This window comes from Podarcis melisellensis (assembly GCF_964234715.1).
Source record: "Podarcis melisellensis genome assembly, chromosome: 6".
Classification (NCBI taxonomy): domain Eukaryota; kingdom Metazoa; phylum Chordata; class Lepidosauria; order Squamata; family Lacertidae; genus Podarcis; species Podarcis melisellensis.
In genome coordinates this window covers 39,904,175-39,925,585 of record NC_138538.1, presented here as the reverse complement: position 1 = coordinate 39,925,585, position 21,411 = coordinate 39,904,175, and the positions used below count along the sequence as shown (strand labels likewise).

Genomic DNA, 21,411 nt, shown 5'->3' with positions numbered 1-21,411 from the left:
CCTCCTGTCTCTACTGCAAATGATCAAAGTGGGGTGTAAACGAATCCTTTGCAGGCATAAAACTGGGGCCTTTGTACATCAGTTTCTCAGTGGGGTTTGGACTTCACTTTAATGACCTCTGACCTACTTATTCATTTGTGATTTTCCAACAGGGAGTTAAAAGGTAATAGGAAATAGTGGGGAAGCTGCACTTACCCATATACTGAAATTCTATCACACGGGTAGGCTGTTTAGCCAGAGATTTGGTGTCTTCCTATAGCTTGTGAACTATTCAGCCACAGTCCCTGTGAAGCTTTCAGTAGCATCAAACACAGCTTTTAAAGACAAATCTGTTCCATACCCAGGGAATCTTCTATATGCTGCAGACTCTAAGGATGTTGAAGGTTGCAGTGTGGTTGTGCCAACATCAACTGACCCCAGGATTAAGTAAACAATTGAAGTCGATGCTTGTTCCTTGTATCTTTCCCCTCCTTGACTCCCAGCGGCAAGCTCCCTCTCCTCCCTTTGTAATGATTACTGTTCATTTTCAAAAGTTTTTCCCAGACATACAACAGTACAGTGCACAATGTATTAATCATTTTTTTCATTTAAAAAAACCTAAACACATAACTATAACAATATAGCTTTCACCAATACAGTGGTACCTCAGGTTACATACGCTTCAAGTTACAGACTCCGCTAACCCGAAAATAGTACCTCGGGTTAATAATTTTGCTTCAGGATGAGAACAGAAATTGTGCTCCGGCGATGCAGCAGGCCCCATTAGCTAAAGTGGTGCTTCAGGTTAAGAATAGTTTCAAGTTAAGAACGGACCTCCGGAACGAATTAAGTACTTAACCAGAGGTACCACTGTATGAAAGACAAATGGACAGAGGCAATACTTTACACGCTAATAACACCAACTGCTTTACAGACACCAGAAGCAACTCAGGAGAGAAGGTGACTTAGTAATATGTCCTGCCTGCAATAAAACACGTCTCTACCGTATTGGTCTCTACAGTCACAGCAGGTGCTGTGACTCTCCAATGGTTGGGCTTTACTCCCAAAGGCTCGCTCTTCCACTGTCTCCCAAGATGTCAACAATATGTCCAACCAGAAGTTGTTCTGAGAGACTGATGGGTGCACAGCCCCTCTCTGACCAGCTACATAATGCAAAAAGGGATCCCAAGGCCACATTCACACACAAATCAGGGGTCGGCAAGGTTTACCGGCCATGGGCCAGATCACTCCCATGGAGATTGTCCGTGGGCCGGACTGGCACAGCGCAATGCCGGAAATTGTGTCTGCGCATGTCTGCGGTGCTGGAAATTGCGTCTGTGCATGGTCGTGGCGCCGGAAATTGCGCCTGCGCAGAAGCAATTTCCAGTGTCTGGACATGTGCAGACACGATTTCCAATATCTGCGTGTGCACAGACATAATTTCCGGCGTCGCGCTGCGAGTCCTCATGCTGCGCCGATTTAGTGCAGCGCTTGGGGGACTTGCCAAGCGGGCGGCTCGGTTCAGGGGTGGCTCATGGGCCAGTAAAATGGTCTTCATGGGCCACGTCCAGCCCATGGGCCATACGTTGCCGACCCCTGGCTAAAATCTTCAGAGCAATCTGAAGCTGTGGAAACTGTAGCTCTGTGAATAGGGGTCTTGGGGGTCTCCTAACAATTGTCAGCACTGTTAACCAATGACAGCTCCCAGAAATCTTTGGGGGAAGCCACAACTGTTCAAAGAGGCATCATAGTATTTTTACTGTGCAGCGTGAACATGGCTCAACTGTCTGCAAATGTGTGTCTCTCTTGCTCTTACCCCTCATTTACTTAAAAAAATATTCAATACTATTATCACTCTTACATAAAAATATCAAAGTCGTCTGCAACGGAAATGCAGAAAACTGTGCCTGCGTAGGCTTGATAGAATAGGAAAGTTTTCAGCAGGTGTTTAAAAGTTGAAACAGAAGGCGCACCTGATGACTCAATGTCTCTGCATCACTGTTTCTGCTATGTGCACACCTTGGACCACCAGCCTTGTATCGAAAACTGTGGTGTGTGATCTCTAAGGAAGCGGCTGCCAGTAAACAACAAATTCAGTCTTTATCGAGCAACCCTCACATAGCCTCTGGAAATACTGGAAGGAGGGCAAGGCCAGGGTCATGATGAAACTTCTAATTAACAATGGCCGTAATTTCCTGGAACACCCACCTCAGTTGGACCACAGGGCACGCCCACCACATGTTGAACTTTGTGCCAAATCGACTGCATCCTCTCCAACACAACCTACTTACGAGTCCTAGCCATGTGACCTAGTTTCTGCAGCATCGTGTACCAGTGATAAATCAATTTCAGCATGGTTTCCCTCAGTCTCGCAAGGGTGGATTTCAAAAGCAGTGTTAGAAATTCAGATATATAAGCTAGGCGGCCAAACGGCACCTTAAACCTAGGTTATGGTTATAGATGAGGCTTCCAACATTTCCATTCTATGATCTCAACTATATTGATTGACTGTAGCTTCCTCTTACAACAATTCACCTGTCCCAGTATGCAAGAAAGAGAAACACACAGGGGAAATGGAACAGGTATTAACTATGGACTAAGGCAGAGGTTTTTAAGCTGTGATTGCCAACCTAGTGCCCAGAAATCTCCACGTAGTCGCAACTGGACCCGGACCAGTAGCAAAACACACCTGGGGAATTTCAAACACTGTTCAAAGGCAATCTCAACCACACAGCAATCCAGGTATTTCCGTCAGTGTCATACCCAAGATCTCCCTCCCAGACTTTGCACAATCTGATCAATGACCAAAAGGTCTCAGACAGGACAAGAGAGTCCAATACGCTAACATGACCCCTTTCAGGTTAGGCTTTTTGTTAATGCACCAGGTGAGATCCTTAGGAATAGTCCCCATTCTTTACAAAGCTTTACAGAACACCTGCATTATTTGTAGCCAATGAAACAGTACATTACTCAGCTCAATGTTGAGCTCCACCTAAAGGTTGGCCAGCTATATATATATCATTTCTTTGATGGAGACCCTTGCTCTCTCACTTGCTGCACTTTACCCAGATGATCAAAACTTGGGTGGCACAAAAGGTAGTGGCAGTGTTTTGCCCATTTCTGCCACAATTTCAGAGTTACTCTTAAGAAGGAATTCAAGATCGCTCTAAGTTTTCCCTGGGTGGCCCTGCTTCATGGCCCACCTTCCCACATTTTTAATAGTTTTTAAAGGCATTACTGTTTCCAGTAATTTAAAGCATTCCCCTTCATTGAAAAGAACAAGAAATCATGTTACCAATATAAACAATCAAATCTAGATTTCACAATAGACCACTTTTGGCCTCTTCTACAGATCATTGCAAATTAAGCTACATGGGTTACAGCAATCCCATGCCTTGCAGAACAGGACTCTTCAGAAGGTGCTTGCTTTGGGGCATTTAGAATCAGAAGGGAAGAGATTTCACAAAGGGTTAAAGCAAGGACTAGCTCAGCAGCCATGATTCAATTTAATTAAAAGCAGCTGTGAGTTCCCAAGATTAAAAACTGCTGTTGGAAACAATGAGAGACTACCAAAGCAATCCTGACCAGTAGACCTGCTGGCTGCAGTGGATGGGGTGGAGCACATCTTCATTGGTAGAGTTTTCCTCAGGTGGTAGATCCATCACTGGCAGTGTTTCTGCTGTTTGTAAGCCCCAAAACAGGGTGATCCAGGGCAGTGTTAGTGGGCACCTTGGATCTGATGGATCCAAAGCCCCTTCATTCTCCCAAGAGGTCTATCAGACCCATCAGCTACATCAGCCAGTTAATACCTGCCTTCAGGGGCAAGATTTGAAACCAAGATCTACCAGGAATAAACAACAACAACAACAAAGAGCCATACACACACATTAAGCCTGAGCTGCTATGAGCCAGGACAGCAACAGATGGGTGATAGCTCCAATGATGTATAAAATTGTTCTGCCCATTCTTTGCAAGCAAGTTCAGAAACGCCCTTTTCCAAAAACACAAGGTTAGAGTATTTCCTCTGGCCTAAAATATGATGGAATTTCTTTTAACAATTTGATAATTGATCTATGGAGTTATTTGATGTAAGTCATATGATTCATGAGAGCTACAAACATATTACCTTTCCATTCCATCCTTCCTCCAAGGAACTTGAGGCGGAATAGACGTCTCCCTCCCTTGTAAGCAAGAACCCTGTGAGGCAGATTAGGCTAAGAGCTGCTAACTATCCCAAAATCACAAAGTGAGTATAATGGCTGGGTAGGGATTCTGATTTAGAAAAGGGTGGCTCATTGAAAAAGGGCTCTTGCACCTTTAATAATGGTGGTGAAGAGGGATTCTCAGCAGGTATAGCTTGTTGTGCAAAGTGAAGGAAGTCCCATCCTAATATTCACCCTGCCACTCCAAAAAGTGGCCTCTCTTTCTAGAAACTGGCTCTCAATCTACCACAGAAACTCAAGCAGTTCAGAAGACTTTCATACTGAAGCCAAAGGAGACTGGATATCTGCTTTGGCTTTTTACATCACAATCCCGAGAAATTCACTCGGCACCACTGTCCTGGTTTTTAAGCAGAGTTTGGATGGCTATCTGCAATGTATGATCTAGTTGAGATTCCAGCATTGCAAGGGGGCTGGACTAGAGGATACTGGGGCCCCTTCCAAACTCTACAATTCTATGATTCCACAAATAGAATCTGAAGATATTTCAAGAGGATGCATTTTTTTAAAAAAATGCCACCACCAATCCCAACATGTATAGTGGGAAGAGTATAGCTACTTCCACACACTTCAGCTCTGAAGTTAAAACAGAAGGAGCCATAACTTCTAAAGGACCATACTGGTAAAATTCTGGTAAAAATAGTAAGTCTTACACACTTACACACACACACACACACACACACACTTGAAGCCAGGCTAGTCCTAATGCAGAGAACCAGTGTTTCACAAGATAGTTTCTCCTATGGAACAAAAAAGTCTGAACGTTGAATGATAGATTGCAATTATTTAAGAACTAGCAACTCTCTTCATGCAGACCCAGGTGATTGAGCCTGAGCTTCCACTGCCGCCACCCCACTACAAACCATTTTAATTTCTTCACTAATGTTTTATTTTGGATTTGATGTTTTAATGCAGATTGTGAACTGCTTTGACATTTTAAAAAATATTATATAAGGTGGTATAGAAATTAAACGAATAAATACATGCAAGCATGGCTATAAGTAACTATGGACATATTTAAACCAGGACATCTCAATGGCATTTTGCTACCCAGTATGAGGGGGTGGGAGGGACTTGGTTTTATTTCAACAGAGGTGCAAACACAAATGAAACACCAAAGGAGGAAGTGAGAAATGCAATATCTGAAGAAACAGACACAAAAATGAAATACAATAGAGAAACACTTTTAATTGAACTAACCCCCTGCCACTTAAGAGTATGACAGCTTTTGAGTTTCACAGAGCTTTTCATCAGACGGAATGCAATCAAAAGGCAGGTATTTGCAATACACAGCGCTTTTATAGCACTAGAACTGTGCCATTAAATCTGTTATTAGAGCTCATCATCTATTGCAAATAAGTTTGTTGTTTTTCCAGGGGCGGCGGCGGCCGGGGGTGGGGTAGAAATCCAAAACAACTCACCTCCCACCGTCGACTTGTAGTGTTTGTTGAAACTATCGTTGGCATACCGCTGGACCAGTGACGTCTTCCCAACTGTGGCATCCCCAATAATCAGCACTTTGAACATATGGTCGTGATGGCCCATGGTTTGGAACAGCCAAGTAAACTCAAGGGAGGGCACGTCGCCGTTTCCTCAATTCTTGGGAGGGGACAGCAGCCACGTGGGAGGAAAGGACGCCTCGCTTTTCCCTAGAGGGCGAAAAAAATAATAATCTGTGCATTCAAAAGCAGCCTCCAAAGCCCAGGCAGGCGATGCAGAGCTTAGCGCTTCTCGGTTTTCCATCTGGAGTAAGCAAACACCTCTAAGAAACAGGGATCTTGCGAAGCCACCGAGCACCACGGGGTTGGGGGGGTCAGTATGCAACTTTTACGTTTAATTGTCCGCTCCCTCCTGCAGGTCCAGCTCTCGCTCAGTGCAGAGAGGCAGCAAGCAGTGTTTTCAATTGTTTGCACCCAGGAGAAGACTCACCGGCCCTACCTTACGCGTTTAAAACGCACCAAGCGGATCCCAAAGAGGACTTCTCCACCCGACGAGTAGCGAAAGCAAAATACACTGTCAGCAGCAGCCGGGCGCTCGCTGGGGAAGAAACCAAATCTGTACACGCCGTTGCACCACAGAAGCAACAAAGTCTTTGCAGGGAAAGCGTTCGCATTGCCGTTTGCACAGAAAGAGGCTTAAGCTCTTGATAGGATCCTCATCCTGCAACTAGCGCGCCTCTTGCCGCGGCTTCTGCGCTGCCGAGCCTTTTCCGCATTCTCCTGGCCGTCATGTGAGAGAGGGCGGGGCGGCTGCCTCGCCCCTTGGGAGGAACTACAGTACCCAGCATGCATAGGGCGAAGCGCCCCCTATTAAATCCGTAAGCCGGTGCGGCTGCCTCATGGGAAATGTAGTGTTTTAGGGAAGGAAAAGTGTAGCCGCGGTCTGTCCTTCAGGAGGCAGGCACCGCGGCTCGTGCGATGTATAGATTTCTATATAGTGCAGTGTTGGCAGGGCCGGATTTAGGTTTGATGAGGCCCTAAGCTACTGAAGGTCAACAACAAATTGTCGCTGTTTTTTGTGTTGAATATATGCTATATGGTAATTTATGGACCTAATAGGTATCTAAAGCCATTTGCACATAACAAAATATGTGTTTTATCAAAGTAATTGTTGAACTGAAATACAATTAAGAAGTATATTAATAGTGACATTTGGGGGGGGGGCCAAGAGAGTGGGGCCCTAAGCTGTAGCTTGTTTAGCTTATACGTAAATCCGGCACCGTGTGTTGGCGTATAAAATCTCCTCCAATGCTGGCTGCTGAATTTTGCACTATTTATTAAATTTGTATACCGCCCTTGACCCACAGATCTCAGGGCGGTTCACAACATAAAAATACAAGATAAAAGCACAAAAGGCATGATAGAAACAAAAATGAAAAAGCACAAACCAATAGCCCTTCTCTTATAAACACATTTAAAAGGGGTATAAGATGCCAATCAGCCAAAGGCCTGGTTAAAGAGGAATGTTTGTGCCTGGTGCCTAAAGGTGTTTAATGAAGGTGCCAGGTGAACCCCTCTGGGAAGAGCATTCAACAAAAGGGGAGCCACTGCAGAAAAGGCCCTTTCTCATGTTGCTATCCTCCGGACTGCTCATGGAGGAAGCACATGAACGAGGACCTCAGATGATGCTTTCAGGGTCTGGGTAGCTTCCTACGGAGAGAGGAGGTCCTTGGGGTATGCAAGTGCTTCAAAGAAACACTTTCCTCCATCCTCTTTCTCTGTGCCATGCACCATTTTATAATCTTCCTAGGGGAGCCGTATCCCTTTGATCATTTTGGTTGCCCTTTCCTGAACCTTTCTCAACTCTACCATATTGTTTTTGAAGTGAGGGGACCAGGACTGAATATAGTATTCAAATGTCCCCATCATTCTGTGTCTGGAAAAAAGCCAACCAAAGAAGAATGGCAAATCAAGTTGATGGACTATGCTGAAATGGCAAAATTAACTGGGAAGCTCAGGAACCAAGAAGACAATAAATTTTAAAAAGAATGGGAAATGTTTATAATGTATTTACAAAATTATTCCAAACAGGTCAAAACATTAGTAGGATTCTAAATACACCTGTAATGTAACAGATAGTATAGATACCTTAGGAAGATGAAAAATTGGAGAAGTATTGATATGCAGTTGAAAATAGAATTAAGAGGACCCATGGATGGGATGGGGGGAAGTCAGGAGATTCAGAGTAATCTTGATATGTGGAATATGTATGATCTTTTGATGTAAGTTTATTCTTTTTCTTTCTTTTCTTTTTCTATCTTTTCTTTATTTATTTTTGAAAATCAAATAAATATATAAAACAATAAAGCAAAAAGCTGCTATGAGCGCTACATTTCTTCCTCTCATAAATAAACCAGTTAAAGGCAAACCTGTATTTTACCATTTGCTGGTAATTTTAATTTTACCATTTACCATTGCTGGTAGGTATGGATTTACAGAGAGGTAGTCATGTTAGTCTCTTGCAGCACATCAATCAGCAGGGTATTGTGACACCTCGAAGACCAACACATTTATTATGAAATAAACTTCACGCCAGTAGATGAATTAAGTAACATCTTAGTTGGCGGGAGACAATAGCAAGATGGGAGATCAAAGGAAATGAAATGCAAACGCTACAGTCAGAGATAATTAGAGCTTAGATATGTGTTAAATAGGCACACCTTTAACCCTTGAGAGTAGCAGATTGGTAATAATTGAGATGATTGCATTGCAGACACCTGTAGTGTGGCAGGGAGCCATTCACAAGAAACAGTCAGAGCTTATAAATGACAGGATATCTGTGCTAATGAACAGAATGAAAATCCTTTGTCTCAACTGAACTCACATGTGTTCTCATTGAACTTCAAGAGGTGCCCATTGAAGACCTTCATATTTAGACTATGCAACGGTTTAAATTTTTGCAGCCATTCATTGTAATAATTTTGTACTTTATGGTGTTTTGTTTTCTATTGCAGAAACTGCTGTACATCACCGTATTATATTCTATAAATAAAATAAATAGGGTTGTGTCCAACATTCCTACTCCACTATTGCAAGGGGCTCACAGGACAGAACTTTCTGCTGCTCTCCCCTGCAGCAGCCCACCCCGCAAGCTCTGGAGGGTGTGGGGGACCCTCCAGAAAATATTTTTGGGGGTATGCAGGAGTATAGGAAACAGAACTCCCCTGGATCTGCTTTGGATACAACCTACAAACTTTTTGATGAATTGAAATTCAGTTGTTCAAGGTTGCATTCTTCCTTTGAAGTTCACTAAGATCACTTAGAGTTGGAATCAACACACAAATGAAAAAACATTCTGAAAATGCTTTTTAAAAAAGTTTTTTTAAAAAAATACATTGAATTTTCCATAAGGCTCGCCATTGCCATCTAGTGTCCCATTGTATATTGCACTTAAAACACACTTAAAACGTTTTATTTGCAGCTGTATAGCTGAGTCCCGGAATCATTTATGGATATTGCCATTTCCGATGAGGGATTTGTTTCAATTCATTTGTTCGTATACTGACCTGTCTGTCCTGTGTAGAATGCAGAAGGCCATCAGTGAGTTGTCAACATAAACCACATGGAAGATGAGCAGATAATGGATCCCCTGGGCCCTGATATTGGTGATGTTTAACTTCTACTTTATATACTTACCAGCTAAGGTTTCACTTTATTCATTTCAGTAAGTGGGCTTGAGCCCATGAAGCTTGTGCTGTCTTTTCCCTCCAAATCCAGAGATTATTCACTGATTGTTTAATGTCATCAAACTTTCACTTTGTCTAGCTTTATTTACTTATTTATGCTACCTTTAACCAGCAATTTAAAGCAGCATTGAACTACTGGTGGAAGCAGATCTCAGGTTTATATTCCCTGGCAAGTACTAGCTGACCAGAAACCAACATATTCTGGAGAGCTGGTACTGATTTTTAAATAGAATCATAGAACTGTAGAGTTGGAAGGAACCATGAGGGTAATCTAGTCCAACTCCTTGCAATGCAGGAATCTTTTGCCCAACGTGGGGCTTGAACCCACAACCTGAGATTAAGAGTTCTGTGCTTTCATGCTCTGCAAACTGCACTATTTCCTGTATGACTCACTTTGTCTTTTAGAGAAGGTGAGCAGATGACCAGAAGTTATGCAATGTAGGCAGGATGAGTGGTGTTAAAAGGAGAATATCACATGGTCTGGTAATAGGAGAAAGCTGTGAGGGCTGGGCATTGGAGTAGGGCAGGGCAGGGCAGGCAGACAAGGGAAATTTAGGGACTGTGGATCAGAGCACCTATGGGGCTTGGAAGTGGAGGTTGTGTTTTACATACCAATAGGATCAGTGAAGCTTCAACTGCAGACCTTTTTTAACTAACAGAAAAACCACCATTAGCCGTATAAAGAAATGTCATCTTTATTTTACCAAATATAATTTATCAGTTAAATTGGCATCTGTCAATTCAGTTACAGCAACTATAAATAATGAGTTTCTTTTTCTTTTAATAAAGGTGTAAACCAATAGCTTCATCGTCATTTGCAGCCAGGTTTAAATATACATGCATTTGAGTGCAACCGGTGAGAATAAAATTATTCTTCAATGCTTTGAGATTCAATTCTGTTCATACACACCCACTTTGTTCCCCCATCTCACCCCACTGCATACATAATAAAACCTAGGGATTCCACCCAAGTGACATGCACACACTCCAGCTCCTGGGCCTGGGGCTAAGTCTTGCAGCCAAGACCAGGAGAGTTACACTCTTTCACGGGATGCACAGACACAGACTTTGACTAGAGAAATGGATGTAATGAGGAAGAAAAGATGTTCAAAGGGGATTCCGTGTATAAAGAAACGGATTGCTCAAATGTTACAAAGCTGAAAACTTAGATGGGTCCAACAGTACAACACATACAGGGGCAGACAGATGAAGGTCATTATAGAAGTTTAACATTTAACAGCTATGGGAAGGCAAGATGAAAGTCCCGGGCCCCTTAGATAACACTGAGTTATGTTGACAAAGCCCATTCTTAAGCAGAAACTGAGTTATTTACAAGCACTCCCAGTTGAAAGTCAGAAGAGTATCGCTTTCAGCTGTGCAAAAACTGTTAATCACAGAAGTTTGACATCTAAATCCACATCTCCTGTGCCACATAATGAAGGCTACCCTGCAATGTAGACTGAAAAGATCGCCTTAGATACACTTTTGCACTGTGGTCCCAAAGCTTTGTTCTTGATGGCTTGGTATGAGGGCGCCAATGCTCAGGGCAGTCTGAAATAGGCCTCCTGAAGCCACAGGACTATGGTAAAACAGCCCCTGTTTAAGATTAACAGCCTCAAGAGTACAGTGGTCCAATTGAGCCCTTTATGCACCACTTTGGCACAAATTTCCATCTAGATCTTTCATTTTGATCACAATTCAGGCCTTCTGAACTGGAGCAACACTGCCTCCAAGAGTTATTTGGAAGGTCAGGGTCCCAAATCCAAATTTTATAGGAAACTCATTTATGCTCTAGCCCAGCAAGCATAATTGTTGCTAGCAAAAGCTGCCTTGTTATGCTTAGTGGGTTTTTTAAAATATAAAAAGGCAATACACCTTTCTGAAGGCAACAGGTATTCTATCTAATCTTGGGCCTGTTAGGCATAGCAAGTCAAATCTAGTACCCCAATCTTCTTCAGAAGACCATTGCGTATTCCAGACACATCCATACTAATTTCCTCTCTGCACTTCAGTTTCATTTAGGAATTAAAGCCAAAAGGAGAAAACACATTATGAAATGATGCTCCACCGTGGAGAAGCTAATGGAGAAGTAAGTAAAGAGAGCTTAAGTCAGACATGGCCAAACTGGGCCCTCCAGATGTTTTGGGACTACAACTCCCATCATCCCTAGCTAACAGGACTAGTGGTCAGGGATGATGGGAACTGTAGTCCCAAAACATCTGGAGGGCCAAGTTTGGCCATGCCTGGCTTAAGTAGAGTTTGCATTGAAGAAATGTGTTTGATTAGAGTGCCTAACAAGAATAGGTAGGCATGACCTACATGCAAGTAAATACCAGCACAAGAGGCCCCCATCCAAGGACAATCTGGAGTCTTCACTTTCATTCATAGAATCAATGAAATGGCCCCTTGTCACACCTTGTTTTAGGGAAGCTACGTGGCTGTTTCCATTTACGTTATCTTGAGCTACTCATTCGAAGGGTTCCAGCTTCATGAGGGCCAGAGCATGGGGCTTGCAGAACTTGTGGTGAGCATGGTGCACTTCAAAAGAGGAAATGCATTGCTCACAGAAGCTAATCTGTATTTCCCCCAATGTTCCCTGGCCAGCAGAGCTCAGAATGCAGTAAAATCCGGAGTGCTCAGACTCTAGGTTTCCCAGTACTTGGAGTCTTCTACAGAACTTTTGAGACCAAAAATAAATGTCATGCTTCCAAAAAAACCACAAAAAACCCACAAAAAAATGCAGTGTCAGTTTCCGGACAGTTACTCTGTCAGATTGGATGACATTTCTTCAGATTCACAGTCATAAAACAGAACAATTTATTTTTAATACTACCAACCTTAGCCAGAACCTGCTAGTGTTGAAAGTGAGAGATGGGTCTTACTTGCTGCCATGCAATGCACCCACAAACAAACCCAGGATGTGCCATATTTAATGACCTCAACATAGATAGGGTAACCTCTAGGAATTTATTTGACGGAGTGAGGGGGGGGGTACACCAAGCTCATCTTCCAGACAAACACTTAAGACATACAAGTGAAGAGCTTTCATCCCTGAATACGTGAAGACTTTTGATATGAACCAACTGCTTTGTACTATATAAGGATACATATGTGCCACATCGCTAGGTTGACTGGGAAATATTCAGCATCTGTGCTGTTGCAGATGCCCTCAGATAACTTGTGTTGAGAACTCAGGAGCCACAAAGCACCCACAGTTGACGTCAAAGTGCAGCACCATGACTCATCTCAACGCCGGAATTTAAAATTTGGAGACAATGAGAATATGAAACCAGTTGGTTCATAGTTTTTCAGATCAAAATGGACCATTCATAAACGAAGCAGCATAGAAGAGGCAATAGGTTTAAAAAGGCATTAGGTGAGAGCAAGCATCCAGGTTCTGTATAACGCAGTGAAAATCCAACTCTCCTTAACAGCGATAGGCAGCTGAATATAAGCTGTACTTTGTATCAGCCTTTTTTAAAAAATGGATGATCATGTTTTTGCAAGGGAACTGGCACTAAGTGGCAACTAACAGGAACAAGGTGGATCTTAGCTGTATCACTTTTTTAAGACTATACTATCAAATAGCGGAAGTCCACCATAAACATCTCTTCTTGAGTCAGGCTTTTGTGGACTCCTCAGCAGAGAATGAATTTGGTCTATTCCCACCAATCATTCTGTTATTCCGAGTAGCCCAACATCCTTTAAAGAACATCCAGCCTAGGGTAGGATACAACACAGTCAAATCTGAGTTATAGGGCAGTCTACTAATAGCAAGTGGTCAATTTTCTGAGCCATGAAGGCCTTGTTTGTGGTCAAATCAGATGCAGTACTAGCGTTGACAGATTGAAGGAAGCATGCACAGAACCCAAACCACTGAATCCGATTCAGAATCCAGTTGTGACAATAGGCAAATAACTCTTATACCTAGTTTAAATAACAAAGCAAATATGAACTGCATCTCTCTCAAACATAAACACACACACACACATACACAAACACACAGACCCTTCACACTTAGTGTCTTGAGTGGGTGCAAACTGGGGAAGGTGGGATTTCTTAAAAATCTGATCAATTGTTCTGTAATATCCTTTAGTTCAGATATTAACCATTATGAAATTGCACTTGGTGATTGTCTTTACATATTTTTCTTCTTCTTTTATCCTTCCTAAAACATTTTTTTTCCTGTACAAACTTGGCTTGAAATATAAACCACATAAAATTCCCATTGAAAATAATGAGAATCCAGTATCAAAGTTAAAGTCCCAAAGAGTTAAAGTTAAAGCCACAGTGGGTGGCAAGCAAGGCTTTGTAGAAGGGGTGGGGGTGGGGAATGTCACTGAAGGAAAAGAGCCGGGGAGTGGAGATGCTGAGGAAGGGTAGCTTCAGTCCCCTACGTCTGTGTCTCGGTCCCCAATGAGCCAGAGAATATGGAAGCTGAGGGCCAGCAGACCTGTCCCAAGCAAGTCGCCCAGCGCTGTCAGGTAAGGTATAGAAAAGTTGTCCGGGTCCATGCCTCTGCCCCACATCCAGTGGACCATCCAGTCGGCAATGTAGAGAAGAATGAGAACCTAGAAGACAGAAGCACAATGCGTCACATTAGCCACTGATGCCAAGGCAAGGCCACTGGAATTGCATGTTTGGTCTTGAACTGAAGCACTAAAGCAAGCTTGGTATACACAGCATTATCCAATATTTTATGATAATGCAAGCCCCAATTCAGTAATAAGGGCACAACAGCCACTCCTGCGCAAATGTGGTGGATTAACGGGGACACAGCTCTTTTGGGAAAGACTCCCCACTTCTAGCAATGCAGTTAAGTTCTGATTCTAAAGTCACCCAGTAGATTTACAGGGCCTTCCTCTTCAGATGCTAAGCATCTACATCTTTGCCAGTCCCAGGGCCACATTCCCTTCTAGGAACCACAGGCCAACAGGGGATGGGGCCAGAGGGAAAAGCAGGCAGAGGCAGAGCAACAAAAGCAGATTTCCCAGTTGTACAGCGCGTTTCTACATAAACAGCCCCCTCTCTGTTCTTCAGTCCAAGGAAGCAAGAGGCATGGTCAGAGTTGAAGGACACATTCCAGTCAGGCAAAAGCCCTCGAGAAGGTCGCAAAGCAGGGCTAGTGAGCTTGTGCAGCCTAGAGAGATTCCTAAGGGCCAGATGGAGAGACTTGGAGGACCACATTTGGCCCTCAAGGCTCAAAATGTGGTCAGCCAGCCCTGCTGCATTTGGGACCCTCCTGTTCATTCTGCTGAATGGAGCCCAGGACCTCTGTCCCAAAGTCCTGCCCTGATGGCACCACTATAGCAGGCCGAGCAACGACAGTGAGCTGACTGGAAGAGAGAAGACTCTGTAGTCTGAAATACTGTGGCTGCTCTCACATCTGGCCTCCTCTCTCTACAGCCCCAGGACCTATGGCAGGGCAAGTGATGCTCTGAACATGGTTACTCATGAGAAACAACTGACTGCCCACCTCGCTTGCTGGTGCTCCTCAGCCTGGTGGAGGTGTGAATGAAAGCCATTTAAATTACCGTTACTGCAAATCGCTGTAAAGTAGTCATAGAAATACTATCTTATGCAAAGGTCTCCCTCCAGACCTTTGGAAACAAAGCAACCTGTACTATGCAGTGTTCCTGGAATGATAAGTTCACCAAAGTTCCCTTCTAAACTTTCCAAGCTCCTGCAAGCATAGTGGGGGTCCATGAGCTGCATCTGGCAGGATGTTTCCTTTCTTCCCAGGAGAACTGCAAGTCACTTCCCTGAGGTTCTGTTCAGCTGCTGACATGACTCAGAGTCTGCAGCTACTTCCACAAGCGTCAAGGAAGTGGTCAGTTTCGGCAGAAAGTTCCCTGGCCACAGCCTCTCTTTCTTCCTGCGCTTTGCAGTTTGTGCCCAAGAATTATGGGAAGCCAAAATCCGCTACAAGGACAGCTGAGAGTAATCAGACCCCTCAGCATCCATTTCACTAGCCTCGTCCCCACCCCCTTCCATCATTCATTCTGGCTGACTTGACAACTTACTACTGGGTAAATAAAGTCTTGAATAAGGGAGGGAGGAAATGGCATGCCCCACATCTCCTTTTCTCAGCAGGAAATCTAATTTCTACCCTTCTGTGGCCATACAAGAGTCTATGTGGGAGGAGAAAGGGTTGTAAATTCCTCTGTCAGAAACTACTTTCAGATAAAAGCTACTCAAAATCTAGCCTAATCTTAGAGGATATATGCTCAGTGCAGTTATCTAAAGTGATTAGGACCTGAAGTACAGTACCTCAGAATTGTTGCCCTTAAAAATAAAATAAAAGCACAGAAAGTTTATCTTTCTCCACTCACACAAGACTGAGCATCCTAACCTGTAACTCCAGAAATCTATTTTACCTACTTTTGGCTGCAAAAAAAATCCTTAGGCCATCCATGGACACTTTGAAAGTCCCCAGAAGGCTAGAAACCTGTTTAAAAATATTTCCAGAGAAAAAATATTCTGCCTCCCCCCAACCTGTCTAAAGATTTGACTGCTCCATCCCTATCCTATACAGTGGTACCTTGGTACTCAAATGCCTTGGTACTCAAACACTGAAAACCTGGAAGTGTTCTGGTTTTCATACGATTTTCGGAAGCCAAACGTCTGTCGGCTATTGTTTTCAGAGTACCTGCACCAATCAGAAGCTGTGCCTTGGTTTTCGAACATTTTGGAAGTCAAATGGACTTCCGGAACAGATTAAGTTTGGCACTTTTGTTTTTGCTATTTATTTTGCGTTTTTGTTTTTGAGGCTTTTTCAGTTAATTTGTTTTTGTGACTGTGTGGAACCCAGTTCAGCTACTGATTGATTGATTGAGTGAGTGAGTGACTGTGAAAATGGATAAAAGCCCCCCAAACAATGACTATCACCAGTGCAGGTAAGAAAAAAAAGTAATTTTAATTTTTATAATCCACAATACTGTCTTATTTATTTTATAGTACAGTACATTGATTATTGCTTTCATTTTATGGATCAATGGTCTCGTTAGATAGTAAAATTCATGGCAAATTGCTGTTTTAGGGGTTGTTTTTAAAAGTCTGGAACAGATTGATCCGTTTTGCATTACTTTCTATGAGAAAGTATGCTTTGGTTTTGGAATGCTTTGGTTTTGGAATGGACTTCCAGAACAAATTAAGTTTGAGAACCAAGGTACTACTGTATTGGTTCACCAAATAGTCTATTATCCAAATTAGTAAGTTAGACATAACTTTATTATGACAACTAAAAAGGACTGAATTGTTAGTATAAACATTTGTTTTTTAAAAAACCCACGTGCAAATAATGACTGTGCTTATACATGGCATAAAATACCAAATAACTTTTTGTTTTATAATGTGCAGAAACATAGCATACTTTGACAGAACAACAAACTGGATAACATGGTATATGTTGGATAGTATTTCACTATAAATGTTTATTAGTAGAAGAACAGAGGTTGGACTCTTATACTTACATGGAAGTAAGGTCCATAGAATTCAGTGGGACTTGCTTAGACATATCAAAGCTTGTGAATTGCTTAAGAATTGCATGTCCAAATACAGCTTTACAAAAAGGATTTTAAATTGAGCCTGGCACTATTTAGTTATCAGAGGTTCAACATTTTCCAGAACATTAAGTGTTAGGGGGAAAACTGTTTTAAGTTCATAACAGTGGTATGGTATGCAAGTCATCATGGAAGCTGCATATGATTGAGAGAAATCATATTGGTAGATGTCAGCTCTGTTAAGCAAACAAAAATCTACTGATTTTTAAAAAGTAGTAACAATATATTCAACTGTATCTTTGAAAACAATACTGTATTCTGTAAAATGTGTCTCATTATGCCAAAGGAGCATTGGCTGCAATTCTGTATACAGTCGTACCTTGGATCCCAAATGCCTTGGTACGCAGACGTTTTGGCTCCCAAATGCCGCAAACCCAGAGGTGAGTGTTTCAGTTTGCGAACGTTCTTTGGAACCCAAACGTCCGACAGGGCTTCCACGGCTTCCAATCAGAAGCCGTGCTTTGGTTTCCGAATGTTTCGGAAGTCAAACGGACTTCCGGAATGGATTCCATTCGACTTCTTAGGTATGACTGTATTCCCTTTTCTTAGAGAAACTTCCATTAAATTACACTAGAACTTACTTCAGATCTCTTTATAAGTTAACTACAGATAAACTCCAAGGGTTGCTGACCTCGTTCTTCCTCCTTCATTCTGAGCTTGGAAGAGGAGACATCTTTTGTGTCTCTCCCGCTGAGACGTAAGAGGAAGCATGGGTCACTGCATTCTACACTCAGTTAAGTTAGAATTAGGAACTTTCCTATCAAGCATGTGTTTCCTGCAATAAACGTAGCTTTCTTATTTTCCTAAACTCAGAGCCTCAGTGTGATTATATGCAGCATAAGGTATGCTCTTCCAGCAGTGATTCGGTGTCAAGGTCAACTTCTGTTGATGCGCTTAAACTCCAAATGCTGTCAGCATCCTACACATAACCATGTGTAGGTGGTCAATAAAAGATCCATGTTCATCATTCTAATCAAATTCCAGTCTCACCACTGACAAGGTAGGTCAGGCAACCGAAGCCAGTGCTTACCTGGAGAAGTGCTGCAGTCATGTAGAAAATGATAAAGATCAAGGTGAGTGTTGTGTGGCCACCTTGCATGGAGCTGATGGTGTAGAGGAAAACAAGATGGCCAGGAACCACCAGGAGGAAGAGCACGCGGGCAGACCGGGAATTCACATCTACAGAACAGAGGTAAAGAGGCAGCTGAGGAGTTAGCATCACCACCATCATATTTATTAGTTGCTTCATTTCAGAAAGTCAAACTCAAAGAGACTTATGAAATATAAGCATTAAAATCAAGTGTAAACAATCTAAAAATACAAGTAATATGTATAAAAGAGCAAGGTCCAGGTTGGTTCACGTGGGGAAAGGTGGTCCTGAACCACATGAGGCTTTATAGGTCAAAACCTGCACACTGAATTGGGCACAGAAGCAAATTAGCTGGGTGTGATGTGCTCAGATCGTCTTGTCCCAATCAGCAATCAAGCTGCTGAACTCTGCACCAGCTGCAGTTTCCAAGCCATCTTCAAAGGCAGCCCCACGTAGAATGCACTGCAATAATTTCACTTAGATGTTGCCACAGCTTAGACAACAGAAGCTAGGTTATCCCACAAATTAATTAGGAGAAGCAGCCTTGACTTGTTCTACCCATTAGACAGAAATCTATGTTCCGTGTCAAGGTTACATGATTAGAATTATATGATAAACAATCTGAATTCCTGCAATTGAAATATGAAAATAAGGATAGTGTATTTTTATTTTGCACGTTCCATTCAGTCACATAATTGAGACTTATTTGTCACCAAGCGGGATATGAAATTAGTTCACATTTGTCAGGACTTGTAGAAAGTCTGTGTGTAACAGCAAGCAACAGGAATCAATGAACCCTCAGCAAATGAATATGAATAAAGCCCCACCAAAAAAATTTCTAGTGCATCTTTGCAACGAGTTGCAATTAATTTCCAGGATTTTCTCTACATCTGTGATGGTTTTCACTGAACACTTTTCTAGCCAAGGCGCCAAAGAATCTTTAGGAGACACTAGATTCTGCACTTATTCCCCAGGGATGGGGAAAGTGTGGCATTCCAGAAGTTGTCTGACTGCAAGTCCCATCAGCTGCAGACAGCATGGCTAATGGTCAAGAACGATGGTAGCTGTAGCAACATTTGGAGGGCCACAGGTTCCTCTTCCCTGTCCTAGGCCGTCTCACTGAAGGAGAGCTGTATGGACTGACCCAGAGCCAGCTTTATGTTATAAGAAGGCAAAACATCGCTACAGAATCTGGTAGGAATTGTACCGCTAGAAAATTTGCAGGCTCAAGCGTTTTGTAATACTAGCAAGAGCTTCAAAATAGTTCCACAGATGCAGTTTGTAAACCCACAAACAACTAAATTGCTTTTAATTTACATGAAGATTTGTTATGGAGAACAAGGAAATGGAAAAACAAGGGTTTCCAAAGACACAAGGCCAAATTGCGTTTAGAACTAGCTACACAGAACTCCCAAAATTTTCTAGGATACAGGAGCAAGACAGGAGGAGATGTGCTTAGATTGATGGACTTCCTACAGGGTTAGAATGGTGAATATTTAAGTCAGAGTCAACCAACAAATCTTCAGTTGGTCTTCCTCTCTATGAAGCAATCAATCTTAGCTTGGCTTTTGAGATGCTGTGACTTTAAAAGGACATATTCAAAGGTGGAGGCAGTACACTACACACATTGGCTACCTGAACTGAAGAAAGTGCTGCAAGGACTTGGACACTTTCGAGGGGCCACCTCAGAACTCTCTCCAGGCATCCCACTCATGTGGAGGTAAGTGGAGATGCGGCTGGCTTGGACAGCCACCAGATTGCCACCAACACCTAGAAAGAACGAGGAGAAGGAAGAGAGAGAACCATTGAAATAGCTTCCCCAAAGAATCCAGAACCAATTCCTGGACCACTTCAATACATCCCCCAATCCTTTTTACACATACTTGTAGCTGTCCTTCCTAAGATGTCACTTAAAAAACCAACAACCATCTCTTACTACTAATTATATTCCACCTTTCAGAATACAAATCCTTCCAATGTTGGTGAAACAAGTAACATTAAATTACATTTTAAAAATACACAACAAATCAATCCATGATTAAATAAATCATGGAAGTTGTTCCCAGTAGGCATTTGGTAGTAGAAAGGCCTGGGACATGTGTGAATGTGCGATCGGTGCAAGTGAAAAGAAACTCACCATTTATAACCGGTGTAAAGACTGCCATCCCTGCAAAATTTGGATCTGACACAGTTTTATCCAATATCAGTCCTCCAACACTGTAACAACAAAATGGAAGAAAATGAAGAAAACATTCAGGGCAGAATAGCTATCTGCACAAAAGAGTTACTGCCAAATTAGCAACATTCTGGTTTTCAATGATGCAATGAAATCACTCAGTGAATTACTACGATTCCTAAAAAACTTTATTTGAAAGGTTTCTTTGAAGTGTATAAAGTGCTTTTGAACCAACTGACATCCAGACATTTGCGGTCTGTCTTCACTGAGGCCAAGAAAAGAGTCAAAAGCAGGCCATTTTAAAGATGGATTTCACAAAACTAGTTTCATGTGACTAAATGATGTGGTAAAAGAGCCACTCTCAGTCTTACTCTGAATAGTTTGCCCAATTAAAGGGACGACCCAATATAGAACAGAAATGCCTGCTTCCCCCCAACAATTTTATCTGCTTCTTAAGCAGCAGACAGACCACGTGGCTCAGAGTCTGAGGCCAAGACATCCTTCCTAGAGAACGGCCCCTTTACCTGCTAATAGCCATGGCAATGATGACTGGTTCCCAGCCAGAGTACAGCACCTCCCGGGTTGCTGGATTCTTCTTGGCAATGATGATCCAAAGGGGCAGCAGGGCAACAAAGAAAGCACACACCAGTGGATTCACATAGGCTTTCTCCTCTGAGTGGGAAAGAGAAACCAGAGGTCAAAGAACCACCATTGCAGGGTGAAAGACAGCAGTTCGTGGCAAGACAACCACCATATTGCAGTTTCACTCACTGAAGAAGGCAGCCTGTTTTGCCCCGCTTAGGATTTAAATGCTACACAAGGCCAAAGGGAATCTTTGATATCTGCTGACGCTACACACCGTTCCAATGAATGTAGTATTCTAAGGTCACAACAACTCATATTTATTTTAGAAGTTCAAATGCACTGTTCCCTGCACTACACATGGGCAGGATGCTACAGTCCCTGTTGGGTTACCTCTCAGTCCACATGGCTGACTGAGATCATTGCAGGACCAGTATCAGTTTAGGTGCAGAGAGTGCCTTTGGGCCACAAGTTTCCCATGAGTTCAATATGTCCTAACCTTCACTGTAGAGGGCATAACGGTCTTGCTAAGGAGAACCGTAGCACAGCAACCCAAACCTTCTGACCTAAAAAATGCATTTGCAGTGATACTTTATTAGATCTTCACATGGATGCAG

The 21,411-nt window shown here is 42.6% G+C and overlaps 2 protein-coding genes and 1 long non-coding RNA gene across 7 annotated transcripts in view; 1 reads left to right on the top strand and 2 right to left on the bottom strand.

The window, feature by feature from the left end:
* Window positions 1–6,429, bottom strand: part of RAB29 (RAB29, member RAS oncogene family) — a 17,609-nt gene extending 11,180 nt beyond the window's left edge. Inside the window, exons 1-2 of one of the 3 annotated variants that reach the window (XM_081916473.1) lie at window positions 6,129–6,429; window positions 5,621–5,848 (exon numbers count right to left, since the gene is read on the bottom strand). In XM_081916473.1, coding sequence (XP_081772599.1) covers window positions 5,621–5,744 — 124 coding nt within the window. In that variant the 5' untranslated portion in view covers window positions 5,745–5,848; window positions 6,129–6,429. The remainder of the gene's footprint in view (window positions 1–5,620; window positions 5,849–6,128) is intronic. The other 2 variants (XM_081916474.1, XM_081916475.1) reach the window with 2 other exon arrangements.
* LOC309372684 overlaps window positions 1–12,100 on the top strand; it is an 18,494-nt gene extending 6,394 nt beyond the window's left edge. Inside the window, exon 2 of the long non-coding RNA XR_014169611.1 lies at window positions 11,593–12,100. This is a non-coding gene — a long non-coding RNA (uncharacterized lncRNA). The remainder of the gene's footprint in view (window positions 1–11,592) is intronic.
* Window positions 12,101–13,692: 1,592 nt separating this feature from the next.
* Window positions 13,693–21,411, bottom strand: part of SLC41A1 (solute carrier family 41 member 1) — a 45,078-nt gene continuing 37,359 nt past the window's right edge. For all 3 annotated transcript variants that reach the window (XM_081916402.1, XM_081916403.1, XM_081916404.1), the window contains exons 7-11: window positions 20,737–20,884; window positions 20,174–20,253; window positions 19,672–19,806; window positions 17,977–18,125; window positions 13,693–13,955 (exon numbers count right to left, since the gene is read on the bottom strand). In XM_081916402.1, coding sequence (XP_081772528.1) covers window positions 13,770–13,955; window positions 17,977–18,125; window positions 19,672–19,806; window positions 20,174–20,253; window positions 20,737–20,884 — 698 coding nt within the window. In that variant the 3' untranslated portion in view covers window positions 13,693–13,769. The remainder of the gene's footprint in view (window positions 13,956–17,976; window positions 18,126–19,671; window positions 19,807–20,173; window positions 20,254–20,736; window positions 20,885–21,411) is intronic.